At 47.2% G+C, this 21,028-nt stretch overlaps 1 protein-coding gene across 1 annotated transcript; it reads right to left on the bottom strand.

Moving 5' to 3' along the window:
• Positions 1-8,702: 8,702 nt before the first annotated feature.
• Positions 8,703-15,962, bottom strand: CTU1 (cytosolic thiouridylase subunit 1). Its single transcript, XM_066271375.1, has 3 exons — positions 15,845-15,962; positions 13,373-13,916; positions 8,703-11,098 (listed from the first exon to the last, which is right to left on the bottom strand). Exons 2-3 carry the CDS (start codon positions 13,878-13,880, stop codon positions 10,554-10,556), a joined length of 1,053 nt encoding a protein of 350 aa, XP_066127472.1. The 5' UTR covers positions 13,881-13,916; positions 15,845-15,962; the 3' UTR covers positions 8,703-10,553.
• Positions 15,963-21,028: the final 5,066 nt, after the last annotated feature.

Raw genomic sequence — 21,028 nt, 5'->3', positions numbered from 1 at the left:
TTTCAGTGCAGTAAGAAGATGAATAGTGACTCTTGTTTTTGTAATAAGAGGTTTAATCGTTCTTCTTAAAACTTTTGCTAAAAATAACAAAATCCTTTGAAAATAAGTATATAGGAAAAATAAAATCCTCATTTTAAAAGGAGAAAATAACTGAAAAGAAACAGAAACCTATTTGGCTAAATTTTAGGAGAAAGCTTAAATCCAGAAAATTAGGCAGAATATCTAAGCCAAACATAGCAAATTTTCCAATGGCATTTGCCCATCATATGAGCTTTGGTTGTGGCCTTTAGGCCTAGAAATGAAAGTTAGGACTGGCCCCGTCCAAGGTGGGGAGTTTCATAGGAGACCATTTCCACTTTGAGTTTAAATGAGGGTGAGGCTGAGTCAAACAAAATGAGAAACAGGAAGAAAATTTAACAGCAAATAAAGAAAAAAAAAGATTGCTTTAAAAACAGGAACAATGTTGTTAATTTATCAGTAGCAGCCATGGAAAGCAGAAGAAAGAAAATAGTATTTTTGAATATCACTTTATAATTTATACTCAGTAGTGATCATTAAAAATGAGGAAGTGCTCTGGCTGAATGGCTTGGTTGGTTGGTTGGAGTGCCATCCTGAAGCACAGAGGTTGCTGGTTCAATCCCCGGTCAGGGCACATACAGGAGCAGCTCAATGTTCCTGTCTCTCTCTCTCTCTCTCTCTCAAGTCAATAAAATAAATACTTTTTAAAAATGAGGAAGCAATACAGATCTTTTAAAACAAATAAATGGGGTTGTCTGTAGAATAAAAATATGGTTTTTAAATTTCTGACAAATAACAGCTAAGCACAAAGTGGTTGTGGTAGAATAAGTGGGTGTGTATTTCCTAATACTTACACATCATCTAGGAGGAGAGACAGGTTTTCATTTACTAAAACTTGAAGAAGCTAATTCTACATGCAGTAATTTTGGTGCTAGTGACTCTACGAATAGAATCAGAATGTGTAACTTATGAACTAGAAGTATGTGAAACTGTACTGTGAAAAACTTAGTAAATTAAAAGAAGACAACAATAAAGAGATAAAGTCTTGCGGAATTGTTGGCACATGTATGGCATAAATATAACATGGATACTTATGTTAAATGCAATTGAATAAACACTTCAGTTAAGTAACGAAGGTTGGCTTGGATTAGCATTCCAGTCTATGCTCTTTATAATATAAGTGTCTAAAGTATAAGGATAGCAAATGTCAACAGTCAAAGGAGACAAAATTATACACAAGGCCAACAGTAATAAAAAGAAAGCTGGAGTAGTCCTATTAGGGTCATATAATATACACATTTATACATTATTCCATTTATATGAAGTTCTAAAACAACTCTCTCATTTAAAAATAGATATGCAGGTGGTATGCTTATAAGGCAAAGGCAGGAAAATAAATGACCCCAAATGTTAATATGGTGATAACCCACAAGAGGCTTCGATAGATGGGAAACAAAGAAATTCTGAGGTTCCTGGGAAGACTTCATGTTTCTTGACTTGAGAAATGATCACCTAATGTCAACTATAAATATATACTTATATAATATAAACTCTATTTATAAGATATTATACTAAATATTAATAATATTTATATATAATATATTATTGTTATATATAAATTACCATATAATAAATTACAATATATTATTATGTCTAAATATATACTAATAATATTTATAATACATATTTATATAACATAAGCCATAAGAAACAATACATAAGGTTTATACAATATGAACTATAAATATATGTGAAAATATTTTAAGCTAGGAAATATCTCATGTTGCAATGGTCATATCTTGCTGAAAAAATTTGAAGGAAGAATAACATTATTAAAAGGAATAGTTACAGAAAGTTAATAGGAAACACCCTTCTTGCCAAATATCTTGAAGGATGTGACAACACTAAAATTGACAACATGTGGCAAAGGAAAATTCAAATGCCGCTAATAGATGACTGGAAGGCCATATCAGCAACATGTAACAGCAAGGAGAGGTCATTGGATTATGGGTAAACAGAAGAGAATACCAGTTGGAAGGACCTCTCTGATTAAAGGCCAGGAAATCTGGCATAGCCTGTCTAGTCCTGAAATTGTGAGGGGAGGTGTGGCTAGCTGGATAAATGCTGAAGAGCCGTTCATCCTGGTAGAAATGGAACAGTCCAGATTCCCAAAGGGCCTTCCCATCCTCACAAAAGCCCCGAGGTCCCCTTGGCAATGGTGTCCTGTCCCATTATACAGATAAGGAGAGTGAGGCTCCACAGAATGGCCTCTCAAATTTGCTTTGTTCACTTCTGCATGTCTAGCACCTTGCACAGAGCATAGCCAAGGCAAATGCTCAGATTTATTTATAGTGTTCCCAGTGGCCTAATATTCCCCACAAATTCAGAATATTTTGTAAGGTGAACTCCTATATTGCCAGTACCAGGGAGAAAGCACGCAGACAGCTAGCATAGTGTCCAGCCTGTGGGCAGTAAACACATTTGATCGGTATTTCTTCTTGTCATTATCAGCATCTGCAGATTGTTCTTCCTCATGTCCGGCTTCCGGCCCAGCTACCTGCTTCTGCTTAGCTAGATTAACCATCCCCCCAAACTGCCCTCTCTGTAGTCACATGGAGATCTTAATTCTTAATGGTTACCTGACTAGCTTGGTAGATCCCTAAAATATGTAGCAATTCATTGGGGAAAATTCCTCTTTCATGGACAGTTCAGTGGCAAATATTGTACTTAGTGGAATACGCCCCTTCAGTAAACAGTGAGCACGTTGCTGGCACCACAAATTTGAAAGAATAAGGCCACCAGAGGGGTGAGAGGAAAAGGGTGGAGATGAGTCCAGCCCACTCCCACGCCTTCTTCTGACTCCTTCCCAAGAGGGTACCAGCCTTCCCAAAGACCCTCCGACTTAGGTGGCCTGCTAGCCCAAGGCTCAGGTCCTTCTGCCTATAAATTGGGGTCTTGGGCCAAGTTGAGCCCAGGTGTGCACCAGAACCACGGACAGCGCCGACTCTTTGGAGAGGAGCTCCCAGCTCTGGCAGGGTGGATAGTGCGCCCCTTAGAGGCAAAGCCTTGACCTGTCTCATGAGGATGTAAGGCTCGGGTTCAGGCTGGTGACATTCTGTCCCACAGAACATAGGTGCAGCCAAACTGCTCCTCAGCCTCCGCCTGAACAAACGCTCATTCTAAGGAAGAGGAGACTTAGCTTCAGAGACACATGCATTTCTCAGAGGCCATTGGGCTCCTTATGCCTCAGGGCTGACTCTACCCTCACCCCCTCCAAAACTCTTCTATGTCACACTGCTGCCCTTCCTCCTCTTACAGCAGTAGGTTGATCTTTTGGTCTTGCTTTTAATCCTTTCCTTGTACTGTCATGGAGCTCTGGATAATAGAAGGCATGATCTGTCATTCTTTTCTGTGCCTGACAGTATGCCAAAGTCCGATTCAGCTCAAATGAAGAAATGAAGTATTGGAAGTCTGGTTGAGATGATGTATTTGTAACTGATAAATCACACAAATTTATTTTAACTTTTCATGCATTCCATCTGAAGGGAAAATATTCAAATTGGGGAAAGGATCCTGTGGCCTCAGTCGACCACAGCATAGAGTTGTCATGAAAGAGCAAGCCAGGCCAGGTCAAGGAGAGATGGGGTTGAGGGGAGGAGAGGGAGATTCAGTAGATACGACAAAGAGGATAGCACCCATGGGGCTGGAAGAACTGGTCAGAAGTTAGCAGTCATGTTAAATGTGTGAGTTCAGGGCTCATAGGAACCCTGAGAATAGGCTGAGAGCCACCCACAAGTCCAGTGGCTTTCTAAACTCAAACTGAAACCAGAAACCCACAAAGAGCACCCTCCCATCTGGGCTGGAGTCAGGGCCACTGCTCTCCATTCTGGCCTCTGACTTGACCATAAGGGGCCCCTTGTGATGAGTATGAGTTCAGCCATCCCTTGTTAAGACTTCCTGTGTGACCAGGCCTGTGCTGTGGGCAGAACAGAGACAGGGTTCAGTATCAGTTAGGTTTTGGCCCCTGACCCTGCTGCTCCCAGAGGAATGTTCCGAGTATTCTGTGAGAACAGAGAGAGACCAGGCTCCCTGCGTTCTTTGAGGGAGGTGGGGATGAACACCTGAGACAGGTGACATGAGTGGGGAGCAGCATGGAAAGGGGTCACCCTGACAGGTTATCACCAGCCTGGGGACAGAAGAGCTCAGCCGTCACTTCCCTGTTTGCCACTGGGGAGAAGGGCGCTCCTGAGAGAGGAAAGATTTTTGGGGGGGCAGCCCAATCCAGAAAGAGCCCTAGGTGTTGCCCCTGATCCCCAGAGAAGGGACAGGTCCAGTGATGTCAGGTGTCCAGGACTTGCCCCCTCCAAGCCCAAGCTGTTGCCGCCACCCCTGCTGTGACAGTGTAGGGGGAAGAGGGACACAAAACACAGTCCTTGGTCTCCACTGGGTTACAACCTAGAGAAGCACACAGGCAGAAGCTGCAGGTGAGGACTGGGGACACGGTATAGAACTGTGTGTTCTCATGCTCCGGCCTCCTCTCATCCTGAAATTAGTGGGTTTAGTGTAGAATGGTCTATATTTTCTGATTTAAGGAAGAGGCCAACATAACCTATGAAGCTCCTGTGCCCACATAGACCAGGTCAGAGCTGTGGGAGATGGCCAGTCACTTTGGGAAACTGCACCGCTGACTGTCCCCTGAGAAACAGAGGTGCCTGGATGGGGAGAGCAGGACATTGTTACTTCAGGAGGAGGAGACTGTTCAGGAGATACCCTCTCATATAGAAACATGATCTCTGAATGGGACATGTAGGGTAAAAGACTTAGCCAGAGGGTTGAGTTAGCATAAAGGGCCCTCGTGGTGTCATATTTTCCTGAGCTCTGCTCTCTCCCTCTTTGTGGAGACAGGCTGTGGGCTGGCAGGGTCATTGTAGCCTAATGCTTGTTTGGGACTGAGCCTTTCCCACTTTCTTAGTACTAAAATCTTTTAATATTAAAATCTTTTCAACACTAAGCTTTTCTCCACATCCTTGACTATTGCATGATGTAGGGTGGTGCACTCGTATGAGGAATCCAATTTATGCCTCAAATGAGTGGCTTTCTATCAAAAACTTCCCTATATGTATATTGGATTAAAGACTTTAATTGTCTATGCTAGTGGTTAGCAAACTCATTAGTCAACAGAGCCAAATATCAACAGTACAACAATTGAAATTTCTTTTGAGAGCCAAATTTTTTAAACTTAAACTGTATAGGTAGGTACATTCCTTATCGAGGTAGCACCCACACTTGGTATTTTGTGGAAGAGCCACAGTCAAGGGGCCAAAGAGCTGCATGTGGCTCGTGAGCCGCAGCTTGCCAACCAGGGGTCTATGGTATATAATAAAGCAAAGACCGGAGGCTCGTTCTCTCTGATATTGCCATCAGCATTGAAGAGGCCTCCCGATCCCATCCTCTTTTCTCGGTGAGTCTATTTTCTTCATTCCACACTGTTCTCCCTCCAGGACCCAGAATTACTAGCTGCGCTGGTTTGTGACAAGTGGCGCCCAACGTGAGGCCTGGGTACGAGAAACTAAGCTAAAGGCAGGTGACGGAACTCCCCAAGTGTACACAGTGAGTTTGGGAGAGTATAGTCAGGAGTAATAAATTATGGGACAGTTAGAATAAATAAGGGAACTTTTTGTAGAAATGTTTCCAAATGAGGACGAATCGTTGTCTGAAAAGTATCAGGGTGAGCCAGAAATGGAGGAATGCGAATATGAGAACAACTTGAAGTCTGAGAATGACTCGGGATAAAAATTTTGCGGCTATGGCTGCCTTAACCGCGTGGCCTCTGCCGCCCTCGGCTCCTTCCTATGTTCAACCCTCTGCTCCTCTCATACCCTTATCAGGCTGATTCCAGAGTCTATAGCTCAAAATCTGGGAAATCCCTGCTCCAACAATCTATAGATCAAACTCAAAATATAGGGGAAACAATAAATGGCCTTACCGTGTTTTCCTTTTATAAAAAAACAAAATAAAGGAAAACTAATGCAAAAACATAATAAACTTATACCTTTAAAACTCTGAAAAAATGTAAACTTACTTACACTCAATATGGGCCTACTGCCCCTTTCACACTTGGTTTATTAAATACTATTAATACAAAGACTCTTCCCCAAAATGACTAAAAGGCAATTACTCACCACGCTGGTTTGCGATACCTCTTCTTCCTAGTACTGACTCAGGTACCTGATATACACATCCTGGGGACCCTGGGGTGGGCTCTGGAAGAGGACATGGGGGTGGGGGGCCCAGGGCAGGGAACCACAGGAACTGCACCCAGAGCTGGTGCTATCATAGAGCACACCATCCTGTGCTGTGTCTCATGAGCTGGGGACAGGCTAGCTGGTCCGGGGAGAAACAAGACCTCTGGAGAAGCCCCTCAGTGGGTGGCCTCCTAGGGCTTTAGGGGAAAGGCACTCAGAGCATGGAGGGACGTTCAGCAAATTCTCTAGTTCAGTGACATGATTCTGGCAGTGGCTTGCCATGTTCTTTCAAACCTTCCTCATGGGAAAGAAGACAAGTAGAAAAACTGGATAAGATTTTTTAAATGTTTGGAGGCAACAAAGAGGATTTTCACAGTGAAGCTGGAAGAAGCAGGAAGTCGAAAGCGATGAGACAAGTATTTGGAGTCACTTTTTTCTCAAATGGACTACTGATTCTGAGCAGTCACTGTGAAGCTAAGTACATTCACCAGTCTCATGGGGCCAAAAGAGAGGTCTGGGCAAGGAGGAGGGGCCCTGGTAAGCATTGTAGTCTTGGGGTTGGGACCCTAAAGATGAGGGTAGACTGGAAATAGTCGAGACCCTCACGGGAATTGAAGCCGGCTTTGAATTCTCTCAGTCGCTGGTGGACCACAGTGACCCACCTGCTGCCGGCAACAGGAAGTATGTCTGGGGGAGGAGAACACCACCCAGAGTCTGAAGCGTCTGTGTAAGTTGTCCCAGCTGCATCAGACAGTGTGGTCAGGGAACAGCACCGAGAGGACTCTGAGAAGAGGGGATTTATTAGAAAACCCTGACCTTACACGACGTGACAGGAGCCAGGAAGTGATGTCCTGGAGGGGACGGGAAGGGAGAGGGCACATCATGAAGCAGCTCACCTGAAGTACAGGTGTGTGTGAACATGAGAGAGCAGCCGCCAGTGTGAAAAGCCAGGATGTCCAGCAGTCAACATGGGCGTCTGAAGGGGAAGCTCCCCGAAAGTTCTAGGAAGCTGTTGCTCTGTGTGGCCACCCTCTGCTGTGGCTGGTGGGGGCTTGATGTTGGTGTTGTCATCAGGGTTGGCAACTGGGAGGATGAGCTACATTTGGAACAAGGCAAAGCGAACTGTCTCCCATGTTCTGTCTGGTTTGACAGGTGTTCACAGCAGGATGGTAAGTCTGCTACTGGTCACGCCATCCTGCCTGCTCCTTCTTGTGTGCCTCTCGGTTTGACCATGACATTCCCCTTTTAGTGTCTATTCTCTTGAACATGTTGATGCCAAAGTTTCTGCCTGAAACCCCTTCACCTGGAACACTTGTGACTAAGTCAATGCATTACTCTTCTTTATGATTACCTTGCTTGGGTTTGGAATAACTCATTTCAATATAAATTTTATAACAGAGCTACCAAGTTAATCAAAAGTCAACTGGCAGATGGGGTCACGTGCTTTAATTCTGCAGAGTAATTTGAGTAGAATAGCTTTTTTACACAATATTGTTTTCATAGCCATTACAATGCACATTTTTATATTATATTTATTTACATATTTAATGACTTTTCATACAGATTTTTGATTTCCTCCATTGAGGATGTGTATATTAAATTTTTATGTACATCTCTGAATGTATTCCAGGTATATCATAATTTTTGATGCTGTTGTCAATGGCATCTTTTATAACATGCTATCTTTTATTACTGTGACATAGAAATGCATTTAAATTTGTAATTTGATTTTGTCTCTAAGAACCTTGCTAACTTTCTTAAGTCCCCAAATGTATCGGTATATACTTATGGATTTTTCTATATCTGCAATAATTTATGAAGAAAACCAGCTTTGTTTACTTTTTTTAATTTTCATAGTTTTTAATGTATTGTTATGACCTTTCTAGATTAGGACCTGATGCTACTGCATTAGGTATGATGTTTGCTGAAGATTCTCTCTGTCTCATTAGGGAACTTCCCCTTTATCCCTAGTTGGCTGCAGGTTTTATATTGAAGGCATTTGAAATCACCCAGTGCCCATTGTTTTATCTCTTGAGATTTATTCAGTCAAACAGCCAATCAGAAATACAGAAGCTTTACTATGTATTTCAGCAGTGGGAATTTAATGTAAGGAATTTGTTCTGCTGATGTTGGAACACAAATGGAGCAGGAAGGGAACACTGCCTGGAAGTCTGGGAGCACTCTGATCTAATCCTAGTAGCAGGCTGAGTTTACAGATATATGATTGAGAGAGAACTGACATATAACATTATGTTAGCATCAAGTATCCAACATAACGATTCCACATATGTACATATTGTGAAGTACTCATCACAATGTCTTGTTGACATCCGTCACCACAGAGTTACCAACTTTTTTATTGTGATGAGACCTTTTAACAATTTTCTCTCAGCAATATACACTTAGCAGTTATCAAATATACAACACAGTATTATTAACTATATTATTAATTAATAGTTTATTATTAACCAAAATCACCACGCTGTACATTACCGCCTCATTATTTAATTATTTTATAATTGGAAATGTGCACCTTAGGCCACCTGCATCCATTTTGCCCACCCACACCTTCCGCCCCTAGAACAGAACCACCAATCTGTTCTACGAGTTCTTTTTAAATGTCCACATATAAGTGAGATCATATGGTACTTGTCTTTCTCTGTCTGACTCATTCCACTTAGTATAATCCCCTCATGGTCCATTCATGTTGCTGCAAAAGGCAGCCTCTCCTTCCCAGTGGTGGGATTCAGCCAGATCCCACCAGTTCGGCAGAACCGATACCTAATTTTTTGTTGAGTTCAGTGAACCGGTTGTTAAAATGGCACTTGTAATCAGTGTGGTCTCTAAGGTGGGCACCTGGACAGCTACCCAATATGGAAATCACATATTTACATTCCTTACTCTTTTTTAATATTCATCTGCACAAGTGTATTCTAAGCACCCGCAGTAATGTTCATTTCATCTACAGGCAAAAATCATTGCAGGTAAGGATGCCAATCAAGAAGCAATACAGAAATAACTTAAATAACACTTTTATTGTTTTTTGTCAGGTATTATTTAATATTTTTCATTAATATTTTAAAATTCTTTCTTATAATCTAGTTTTGTGTACTTCTTTTATTGTTCTTATTTAAGTATTAAATGCATGAAATAAACTACTTTTTGGTATATCTTTTTTTATACTTAAAACAGTCATTAGGGCAGAGAACCGATTGTTAAATTATTTGACTCCCATCACTGCTCTTTCCTTTTAGGAAAAAGAGACCCAAAAGGTGGGGAATGGGCACACATGAGGGTTGGACCCAACGGAAGGGGTCTGGGCCGGGTGGAAGTATCAGGAAGACTTCCAGGACCTACGTGGATCTGAGCAGGAAGATGGGACAGGGAGGGCATTCCTGACAAGGGATCAGCCCAGCAAAGCTTGGAGGTGGGACTGAAAACACCAAGTCTCCCCAGGGATCAGGCAGGAAACTCTGGGCCTCACACAGTGTGGACCAGCAGGACAGCAACCCTGAAACCCAGAGCCCCCTGGTGGCCAAACCTGAATGTGAACAACCAAGTCGGCCCGTTTTACAGAGCACTGTATCAAATCTTCACCACAGCGCTCTGACGGAGGACTTTGATTCCATTTCCAGAGGAGGAAACCAAAGACCAGAGAAGTTGAGTCACTGACCCAGGCTCACCCAGCTCTACTCCAGAAGCGGAGGTCTGGGAAGGCCACCCAGCTTCTCCACATCCATCAAAGGGCCACCAGGAGGGATTCAGGTGTGAGGGCGGAGGGGGCAATTTCACTGTCTTGAAGAGCCCCAGGCAGACCCTGGTTACGCCCAGCCAGGTGATATCACGAAGTTGCCGGTGCTCAGGCTACAGCCAATGAGGTGATGCGAATGAACCGAGGGGGCGGTGCCTGCAGGCTGCGCGGGGCTCAGAGAAGCACCGTGTTTACTGTGAGTGACCGGTGCCCATCAAGTCAGGTGGCTGCGCTGATCCCTCTACAAACAGGAATCGTGGGTGCACAGTAGGTGCTCAGGAAGGGCTAGGACTGTCTGAGACCCTGGAGGAGTACGAGGCAAGCAACCCTCTCATTTCCCTCGCTCAGAAGTGGGAAGTTGTTAAGCCCCCTCCTGCCTCGGACCCAGGAGCCCCGGCCCATCTTCCGAGGGTCACGGGTAACCGGTTCCGTCCCCATCCTGACTTCACTCCGAAGCCCTGCGCAGAGGTTACTGGGGTTTATTTAGTCATTTACAGCCTCCCTGGCTCCCAGGTCGGATCCCAACGGAGAACTGCTCCCTAGAAGGTGGGGACGGCCTGGGGGGCCGGGGTTCGGACCTGCTCCTGCTCCCGAGGCGTCCCCAGTGGTCCCACCTCGTCGCGACCCCGGCGGCCCTTGCCGATGGCCAGGCGGGGCCGGCCGCGGTCCAGGCCGTCCAGGAGGGCGCAGGCCTGGCAGAGCGCGCGGCTGGCCAGCGCCCCGCAGCGCGAACAGGCGCCGGCGGGCGGGGGCCGTGCGGCCGGGGCCAGCGACAGGCGCTCGGCCGAGTGCACGAGGTCCAGCACCGCCGATGGTCGCGCAGCCTCCAGCAGTTTAAGCAGGTCTCGCGCGTGGCCGCGGAAGGCCTCGGGCGCGTACACGCACTCTTCCGAGAAGTAGTCGAGGCGGCGGAAGTGCGCGTACAGCACCACCTCCTTCTGCGAGGCCAGCTGCAGCGGGCGGCAGCGCGGCAGGGCGCCCCCCTCGCCCGGGGAGCCCAGGCCCCCGCCCCGGGCCAGCCGGCCTGCGTCGCCCCGTAGGAAGTTCATGAGCACGGTCTCCGCCATGTCGTCAGCGTTGTGGCCTGCAGGAGATGGGGGGCAGGTCAGGAGGGGGCGAGGGGCGCTGTTGGTCAAGGGGACCCAGGGGACAAGGTGGGGCAGTCAGGTGGAAGCAGAGATGGACACAATGAGAAACGGGAGGACAGGCTCCCAGGGAGCAACTTGGGGTGTCCCCATTGCCACCCACCTACTGGGCCAGGCAGGCCCTGTGTTAGGTGCCCTTTCACGGAGGGAGTGAAAGTGCTTCATGCTACAAATACAGTGTACTATTTCAGCCTTAGAGCGCTTCCGATTGCACAGAAAATGTCACATGGTTCTTCTGGCTATGCAAGTCACTGAGAAAGTAAGTGACTACCTAACGGTCACCTAAACATTTAAGTTAAATCTTACTCTGCATCTTGTCATCTTATACTTGAATCTATACAGTAAAACTCGGGTCTTCTTGGGGCTTCTCACTGGCGCCACATCCTCTCCTCAGGGCCTTTGCATAAACTGCATAAGCTGTTTCCTTTGTTCAGAACACCTCTCCCAACCTGCATTCGTCCTTCATTCACCTCGTTACCCACGCAGCTTTCAGGTCTCAGCTCACTCGGGAAATGCCTCCTTAATCCCCACCTTACTCCCTCCACTAGGTCCTCCTGTTACAAATTCCCAAAGTGTAATTTTGTGTGTGTGTGTGTGTGTGTGTGTGGCAGAGACAGAGAGAGTCAGAGATAGGGACAGACAGACAGGAAGGGAGAGAGAGAGATGAGAAACATCAAATCTTCACTGCGGCTCCTTAGTTGTTCATTGATTGATTTCTCATATGTGCCTTGACGGTGGGGGGGGGGGGGCCTGCTGCAGCAGACCAAGTGACCCCTTACCCCTTGCTTAAGCCAGCGACCTTGGGCTCAAGCTGGTGAGCCTTGCTCAAACCAGATGAGCCTGCACTCAAGCTGGAGATCTCGGGGGTCTCAAACCTGGGTCCTCCACATCCCAGTCTGATGCTCTATCCACTGCACCACCGCCTGGTCAGGCAAAGTGTAATTGTCCTTATTAGCACTTACAAGGTTACAATTCTATATGTGAGACTTGGGCAGCAGCAGAAGCTGTGCTGTGCATCGTAACAGCAAAGGTTTACATCATATTCACTGTCTTTCAGCCTCTAGTCTAAGTGCTTCACACATCTAACTCTCAACATCTCTAGGACCCAGATATTATTAATATCCCCAATCTACAAAAGAGGAAACAGAGATTAGGTACTTTGTTCTAGGCTACATTGTTGTATCTAGCGCACAGTAAATGGTCAATAATTATTTGTTGAAGTAATGAGTGGGAAAGAATAAGAGTTATGAGAGAGGCAAAGCCAGTCAGGCCCTGGCTGGTTTGCTCAGTGGTAGAACATTGGCCCAGTGTGTGGATGTCTGCTGTTTGATTCCCAGTAGTGGCACACAGGAGGAGTGACTATCTGCTTCTCCACCCCTCCTCCCTCCTGATTCTCTCTCTCTCTTCCCCTCCCACAGCCTGCAGCCATGGCTTGACTGGTTCAAGTGCATTAGCCCTGGGTGCTGAGGTTGGCTCTGTGGAGCCTCCACCTCAGGCACTAAAGAAAGCTCAGTTTGCGAACATCTGCCCCAGACGGGGTTGCTGGTTTGGATACTAGTTAGTCTGTCTCTCTATCATCCCTCCCCTCACTTGGAAAAGAAAAAGGAAAAAAAAAATTTTTTAAAGAGAGAGGGACGCGTAGCCGAGAGACAAAAAGAGTTAAAAGACACAGTTGCGTTTCATTAGACGGTTTCTAATGGGGGATACCCCTGCATACCCCTCATCTCGGGAAGGGAAACATAAAGAATGTCATTTTTAAAAAACAAAGAACCACGGCCCTAAGAGTACCCCTCCAGCCCTGTATTTTCACGTGCGTGTGTGTGTACACCAAGACAATGGCAGTGACTCAAAACCTTGCTACACCTTCCGTACCGCATTCCAAAGACCCACACATACCATGCCTCTAAACCTTCAGAGCATGCAAACCTCTTCTCCTTACTGGAATCCTCCATGTAGGACGCACCAAGTCTCAGCCTCCTTTCAGTGCCTGCCCTGGTCTGCGCAGGCGCCCCACAGAGTTCCTCCATGCCACTCATGCACTCACGGGTCACGATGTCCCCTTCCCTTTACTGAGAACCTCCACTGAGGGCATACCCATGGTCTCCTTTTCACTTCTAGGGCATGCGCCTCAGCCCCCTTTCAGTGCCTGTCTTTGTCCATGCGTGCACTCGATCTTCCCACAAAGTTCCTCCTGTTACCGAGCATATACTCACCTGTCACGACGTGCGTGGCTCCCACGAGGCGCGCCCCTTCCTCCAGTGCCCGGCGCCGCAGCACCCCGCAGAAGGTACAGCAGGAGCGGCTGCGGCCGGAGCCGGCCGTGCTGCGGGCCACAGCGTCCATTGTCCAGCCCCCGAAGAGATCAGCATAGGCCACGATGGTGAGCGGCAGCTCCCAGCGCGCCGCCTGGCGCCGCACGGCCGCCAGCGCCGCGTCTCGGTAGCCACCAATGCCCTCGTCCACAGCCACCAGTTGCAGCGAGATGCCCAGGCGTGGCGCCAGCTCGCGCAGCACGTGTGCCAGCACTGTGGAGTCCTTGCCGCCCGAGGCGCCCACGGCCACCACAGCGCCGGGTGGCAGCAGGTGGCCCGCGACCACCGTGTGCAGCACCTCGGCCTCGAAGGCAGTGCAGAAGCAGGCACCGCACAGTGCTTGGCCGGAGCGCGGGCGGCGGAGGGCGGCGCGGGCCTTGTGGCAGGAGGCGCACTGCGGGGCGGGCATCGCGGGGTCCGGGCTGGTTGGCAGGGGTCGGCGTCTCTTGGACAGGAAGAAAAAGAAGACAGGTTACATGTGCATTCCAGCTTGCGGGGCTTCCTCCAGGGAGGCTGCCTGTATAGCACGTGCAAGTGGGGCAGGCTTCTTCTAGAGATGGGGTGGACACACAAATGTTCTGGCTTAAGGAGGCTGCTATGGTATGGGCACTACTCTCCACGCAGAGGTGGAATCTGGCCCCGTGTCTTCTCTATGTCCTCTCATGCATCTCACCTTACTTTAGGAAAAACTAATGGCCTACAAAGCCCTATGCGATCTGGCTCCCTTTTCCTGTGACCTCATCTCCAGGTGTTTGCACTTGCTCTTCCTCCTGCCAAGAGTATTCTTCCCTGACACTGGGTGCAAGCAGCTCTCAGGACCCATCCACCGTGACAATCTGTCACAGCCGAGCAACACCTCCTTTGAAATCTATTCTCTTATTTCTTGACCTGATCCTCTTTTACTCTCCTGGTTTTCACCTGCTGAGTCTTTTTTGGAGACTCATGGTCCTTGGGTCTTGTCCAGTTCATTCCCCTTATGAGTGACCCTGAATGGCAGTGTCTACCAGGCTGGTCTTCCAAGATCCTCCCCCGCCACCACCACCACCATGGAGGATCTGTGCTGGGCTTCTCTCAGATCCAAATTGCCCAAGCTGACCAGTTCCTCTGATCCCCAGGCAACAACCCGTTCTTGCCCAGCCGTATCCCATCTCCTAAGAGCACCACCACCTTCCACACAGCTCCTAGGCAGCAAAGGACATAGACACGTCTCTCCTCTCCCCCTACATCTACAATCACTGGAGGGCTACCTCCTGGAGAAGGAAGACCATCAGCTGATGAATCTGTGCATGTTTGTCAGAGACTCGTAGAACACAATATAGTGTTTTCATTTTATTCAGAGGGAGATGGGAGACATGGAAGAGTTTTGAGCAGAGAAGGGATATAATCTGACTTAGGTATCAAAAGAATTCCTTTGGCTGCTGTGAGAACAGACTGTACCCTATAAGGGCTGAAGCAGGGAGGTGATCGGGGAGAGAATGAGGCAATCAACAGTCAGTAAGATGACGGTGGCCTGGACGGGGATGGTGGCAGTAGAGGTGGGAAGAAATGGAGTTTTGTATCTATTTTGAAGGTAGAGACTATAGGACTTGTGCAAGATATGTACTGGGGTGGAGGAGAGGGTGATAAGGATACAGAAATGATGAATGACTTGAAGGTTTTGGCCAAAGCACCTTGGGAGGATGTTGGGACACTAAGTCAGGGGGACGACCAGGTTTTACATTGGGACATGTCAAGTTTGAAGTTCCTGTTAAATGTATGCCCCTCGAAGACTTTATGGACGCCAGGCTGGGTCAGGCGCCTCCTCTGGGCTCGCAGAGCCGCTTGTATGCCTCCATCTCAGCCTAGCCACGGCTCTACCTGTCACGGAGACAGGCCTGACCCCTCCACTGTACTGTTAGCTCACTAAAGGCAGAATCCGGCTCTGCCTCTTCACCACTGTCTTCCTCCACTTCGCACAGGGTTTGGCACGCAGAGTCGGCGATCGGTAGGCTGAGGGGATAATAAATGCACCCAGAAGACGGCGTGCGGACCAAGGGGTGCCCTGGGATTGCCGCCTTGTCACTGGGTGGATGGTGCGCGACCTATATCGTGACAGAGCTTCTAGGGCAGAGTAGGGGACCTCCCGCACTTTCCCGACTAGAGGCGGGTCAGGGAGATGGTCGAACCCGACCTGGGGGGGGGGGGGGGGTGGATGGACAAGGAACAGGCGAGCCGCAGTGTCCAAAGTGAGGATCCTGGTCAGAGGTCTCGGAGAGACAAGCGCTGGGAAATCACAAAGGCGAGCCACCGTCCCCAGAGACCCTTAACTCTTACACAGCCTCGCAACAAAGATGGGCGCCCACGAGCCCACTCGCCACAAGAGTGAAGACTCACCAGAGCAGAACGGAGTGCTGGGACACCTGAAATGCCAGACACGCGGAAGGCGGCCACGGAAGTGGCTCCTGGACTACGACTCCCACAAGGCCGTGGGGCTTTCTCGTCTACGGCTCCCAAAACCCCTTGCAACAGCTCTGTTTGAAGCAACTGTGGCGACGGAGAGCGCTTGGCCTACGACTCCCAGCAATCCTTGCGACTCCTTGAGCTCTGCCTACAGCTCCCCAAAAGCATTGCGCCGTTTTCTTTGTGCGCCTGCGCACAGGCGGGGAAGCGGCGGAGCTGTATTTCATCTGAAATGGTTGCTATCTGTCACGGTGCAGAACTCTTGAAAGGCTGGGTGGCTGCATTCGGATATCTGTATTTGTGGGATTATTATAGACGTTATAAAGGATGAGAGGACCTTTAGATCGGATAAGAGGTGGAAATTGCAGGTGGAGTGCGGGGGTTGGGTCGCGAGGGTATGAGCTGGAGGCAGTGCAGACACAGGGCAGAGATTCCAAGGGTGGGAGCTCGGAGTGGAATTCTGCGTGCCTGCAGGGGCAGTAATGGTGCGCTTGAGCGTGTCGAATGGGGAGAAGGAGCAGGGTGTGAGCCCAGGTCTCTGCGTGTGCGTCAGCTGTTAGTGATTTTTGGTGGGAGGGTTAGTGGTGTCTCTGCGGGGGCTCCCGGCTAGCTCTAGGTAGTGGGTGAGATTGCGACCCACTGTGCAGGCCCCAGCCCGGGAACGGGATACACACTTCCTATCACATAGAGATGGGGCTTGATGGTGGACAGCAAAAGGGGGAGGTCCTAACAGAACTAAGAGACCCTACAGACCCCGACTCCCGAGACTGAGGGGTTCAAAGGTGAAAACCCTTGAAGACCAGAGTCATTGAGACTCAGCATTCCAGTAGCCCAAGGGTCTGGAGACTTAGATGAACCCGAAGGCCTGGAGACCCAGATCCTAGAGAACCAAGCAGCCAAGAAAATCAGGCCCCAGAAACAACTTTCCCTACCCAAAGTCAGGAACCTAGAGATTCCATCTCTCCTCCAGTGACCAAGGGCCTTGGAGACCTCTGAAACTGAAATCTGGAGGCTCAAGAAATCCAAGAATCTCAGATCTCTGAGATCAGGAGAACAAAGATCCTGGGTCTATGAAACTGACCCTTCAGGTCCTCAAACCCATATCCTCAGAGCCAGAGCTCAAAGGTTTTCATGAAGAAGGGATCATAGCCTCAGGGGGTGTGGATCTGAGAGGAGTGATGTCCTGAGGCACGTGACAGGCATTGTGTCACCCGTTCTTTTCCTCATGTTGGGAACCACAGTGCTCCAGTTTCAGGGTAGATGACCACCATGAAGCCACTGTTAGGGATGACTACGGACGATTCTGGTTCACTGGTTTTTTAGTTCGTTTGTCTAATGGTCATTTCTTGAGGTCTCCTTGTATCAGCCTGACCCTGGGCCAGGTTCTGGTGATGAAAATAAAGTCACTGTCATCTGTGGCCCCTACCTTGTGGTGTGATGGAGACACAATCAATATCAGGTGACAAAGTTTGACAGGACAGCAATCAATCACTGCCAGGCAGGGCATCAGTTTCCTCATCCGTTAAATGGGAATGGTAATATAGCAATACCACCCTCATAGTGTTTATGTGAGTCAAATTGAACTAACAATACCCATTATGAGTTTAAGACAGTCTCTGGCAGATAAGCATGCTGAAAAGATGGCTGTAGGTCTCATCTCATAACATGACTGTTCTATGTTACATAAGAGGTGCTGCCACTATTACTTCGCTTAACAGCTGAAGAAAGGGCATTCAGAGATAAGTCCTTCCTTGAACTGCCTGAATATAAAAAAAGAATCTGAAAAGTAGAACACATTTTGGGCTTTGTGAGCCACGGGGTCTCTGTCATTACTCATCTGTTGTAGAGTGAGCATAGCTGCATTCGAGCAAAACCTATTGGACACATAAATTTGGGTTTCATACAATTTGATCTTTCATTTTCCTCCCAATTATTTAAAAGTGCAAAACCAGTCCTGGCAGGGTATCTCAATGGTTAAAGCATTGTCCCGGTACTCTGAGGTTGTGGGTTCTATTCTCAGGGGACATACAAGAATCAACCCATGAATTGTGGATGAGTGGAAAAACAAGTAGGTGTTTCTATCTAAATATCAATTAATAACTTAAGAAGTGCACAACTATTCTCAGCATGTGCGCTACATAAAAACAAACAGCAAGTCAAATTGGGCTACAGTGTCCTGATCGCTGTTTTCCTTCTCCATGCTGTGCTTCCACCTGGGGAAGATGGGCAGTGGCTAAACCTTCAAGCAGGTAGAGAATTTGAGGCCTAATCAAGGAAGAACCAGAGCCAAGTGGGTCTAATGGCAGTTAACTGAAGGATGTATTTTGTTTCAATATGTTCCCTACTCAGGTTAGGCACGTAGATGCTATAGTGAAGAAGGTACAACAAAATCATCAGTGAAGTCTCCTGCCCGCTGGCCACGTAGAGGTAGCCCCCCTCCGGGGACAGTCTAGGAGCATACTCTGAATCAGGGTGCACAGAGCATCCCTATTCTCTCTGAGGCCAGGGTGGGAGTGGAGTGCCAGGTTCCCAGACACAGCATTAAACACCCCCTCATGCCTCAACCCACTGCTGCCTGGGTTTTTCTCTCTTTCTCTAAGACAACTTACCCATGGACACCAGCATCCTTCTCATCCACAAATAAAGGCTACTTACTTTGGGCTCACTCTAAATTTTGGGGGTTTTTTTTGTCATGTCTAGAATGACCTACCCTCTCTGGTCCTCCTACATCTCTGTCCAAACTCTATTAGTCCGCCCAGTAACCTTTTCTGCAAGCTTTCTTTTCTCCACAAACTTCTTAAATGAGCCAGTGCGCAACAACACTGCAACTTCCATCTCCGCCCTGACAGCTCCCCCACCAGGACAGCCAAACATGACAGAAAAACCCTGTGGATGAACTAGGAAGCAGAGAGAAGCATAAGAGAACACCGGCCTATAGATAAGCAAGTCTACTTCTCCCTGATTTTTTCCTCTTAGGCACGCCACACCTGTTCTCCACTCCAAGTTCTGGATTCTATGCTGGAAAGGTCAGACCCCTCTCAGAAGTGGGTGATCTCTGACCATAGTACTCGGCCCGATTTCAGCACCATGACCAGAACCGTCATGTACTTGGAGTCTCCTGGGTCTGTAATCTGTACTGGAGATACAGGCCTATCTCCTTGTTCTTTAGCCACCGAAAGTGCCGCAAGGAAGAATGGATACTTCTTTCTTCATTTTTGTCAGTTTGTCCCTAATGTCCCTGTCTCTGTCTCTCTCTGCATCTGTGTCACAAATAAAAGCTAAACTACAAGAGGAGCACATGCACAGCCCACAAGGGGCGTGTCCACTATGTGTGATGGGAGATTGTGACACTGGACCCTAGGAAACACCTACTACATGAGGCCACTCTGTCAAGCCTGGGAGATGTAGCAGCTCTACCTAATACATAGAAAGACACACAGGGACGCTTCCACAAGAGGACAAAGAAACGTGTGCCAATGAAAGAGGGGAACAAATCCCAGAAAGAGAACTAAACGACATGGAGAAAACTCATCCACTAATGCAGAGTTTAAAACACTGGTTATAAGGATGCTCGATGAAATTAGTGAAAACCTCAACAGCATAGAAAAGGACCAGTCAGAAATGAAGGCTACATGAACTGAAATGAAGAATAACTTACAGTGAATCTACAGTAGAGTAGATAAATCCATAAATAAAATCAACAATTTGGAATATAAGGCAGCAAAATACACCTGTTCAGAACAATGAAAAGAAACAGAAATTCCCCCAAATGAGAAGAGTGCGAGGAGCTTCTGGGACAACCTCAAGCGTACCAACATTACCATTGTGAGGAGACCAGAGAAGAAAAAGAGATAAAAAAATTGAAAAACTATTTAAAGCAATAATGATGAAAACTTCTCTGATTTGGTGAAGAATACAGACATACATGTCCAGGAAGCACAAAGAGTCCCAAACAAGTTGAACCCAAAGAGACCTACATTAAGAGATCATAATCACAATTCAAAAAATAAAAGACAGAGAAAAAAATTCTAAAAGAAGCAAGAGAAAAGCAGTTAGTTACCTACATGGAAGCTCTTATATGACTTTTAGGTGATTTCTCAACAAAAACTTTGCAGACCAGACGAGACTGGCAAGAAATATTCAAAGTGATGAAAAGCAAGGACCAAGATTCTTCATTTAGAGTAATCATTTAGAATGACTTAAAATAAAAGGACAGAAAAAGAGCTTCCCAGACAAGAAAAAACTAAAGGAGTCCATCACCACCAAACAAGTATGATATCAAATGTTAAAGAGTTTTCTTGAAGAAGGAGGAGGAGGAGGAAATATATAAACAATAAAATGGCAATAATGCAAATCGATCAACAACTGAATCTAAAAAAACATAATAAACAAGCAGAGCAGAAACAGACTGAGATAGAGGACATTTTGATGGTTTTCAGATGATAGAGTGCTTGGAGAATGGGTGAAAAAGGGGAAGGGACTCAGAAGTACAAATTGGAGCCCTGGCCAGCTGGCCCAGTGGTAGAGTGCCGGCCCAGAGTGTGGAAGTCTCAGATTCAGTTCCCAGTTAGGGCACACAGAGAAGTGAACATTTGCTTCTCCAACCCTCTCCCTTCTCTCTCTCTCTCTCTCTCTCTCTCTCTCTCTCTCTCTCTCTCCCTTTTCCTCCCACAGCCTTGACTTGGTTGAAGCAAATTGGCTCCAGGCACTGAGAAAGGCTTTATGGCCTCATCTCAGACAATAAAATAGCATGGTTGCCAAGCAACGAAGTAATGGCCCCAGATGAGTGGGGCATCACCCCATAGAGGGCTTGCCTGGTGGATCCCGGCTGGCTCATATGTAAGAGTCTATCTCTCTGCCTCCCTACTTCTCACTTAAAAAAAAAAAAAAGACCTAATTACCCAGAAGCTAGAACAACACTGATTCTGAAAATAAGAACTACATATATTTCTGAGATTTTTGGCAGCTAGTACAACCAAAGAAATGTGATATTTTTTGTCATTAAAAAGAAAGTACACAGTTCATTTGAACAGTAATATCATCTTATTTCTAAACACTGAGAGAAAGGTACTCTACGTAGAAAGGACAGCGGATAGCATAAGTAGAAATACCTCAACT

Source organism: Saccopteryx bilineata, chromosome 3, assembly GCF_036850765.1.
Source record: "Saccopteryx bilineata isolate mSacBil1 chromosome 3, mSacBil1_pri_phased_curated, whole genome shotgun sequence".
Taxonomy (NCBI): domain Eukaryota; kingdom Metazoa; phylum Chordata; class Mammalia; order Chiroptera; family Emballonuridae; genus Saccopteryx; species Saccopteryx bilineata.
This window is presented reverse-complemented; position numbering and strand designations above follow the sequence as displayed.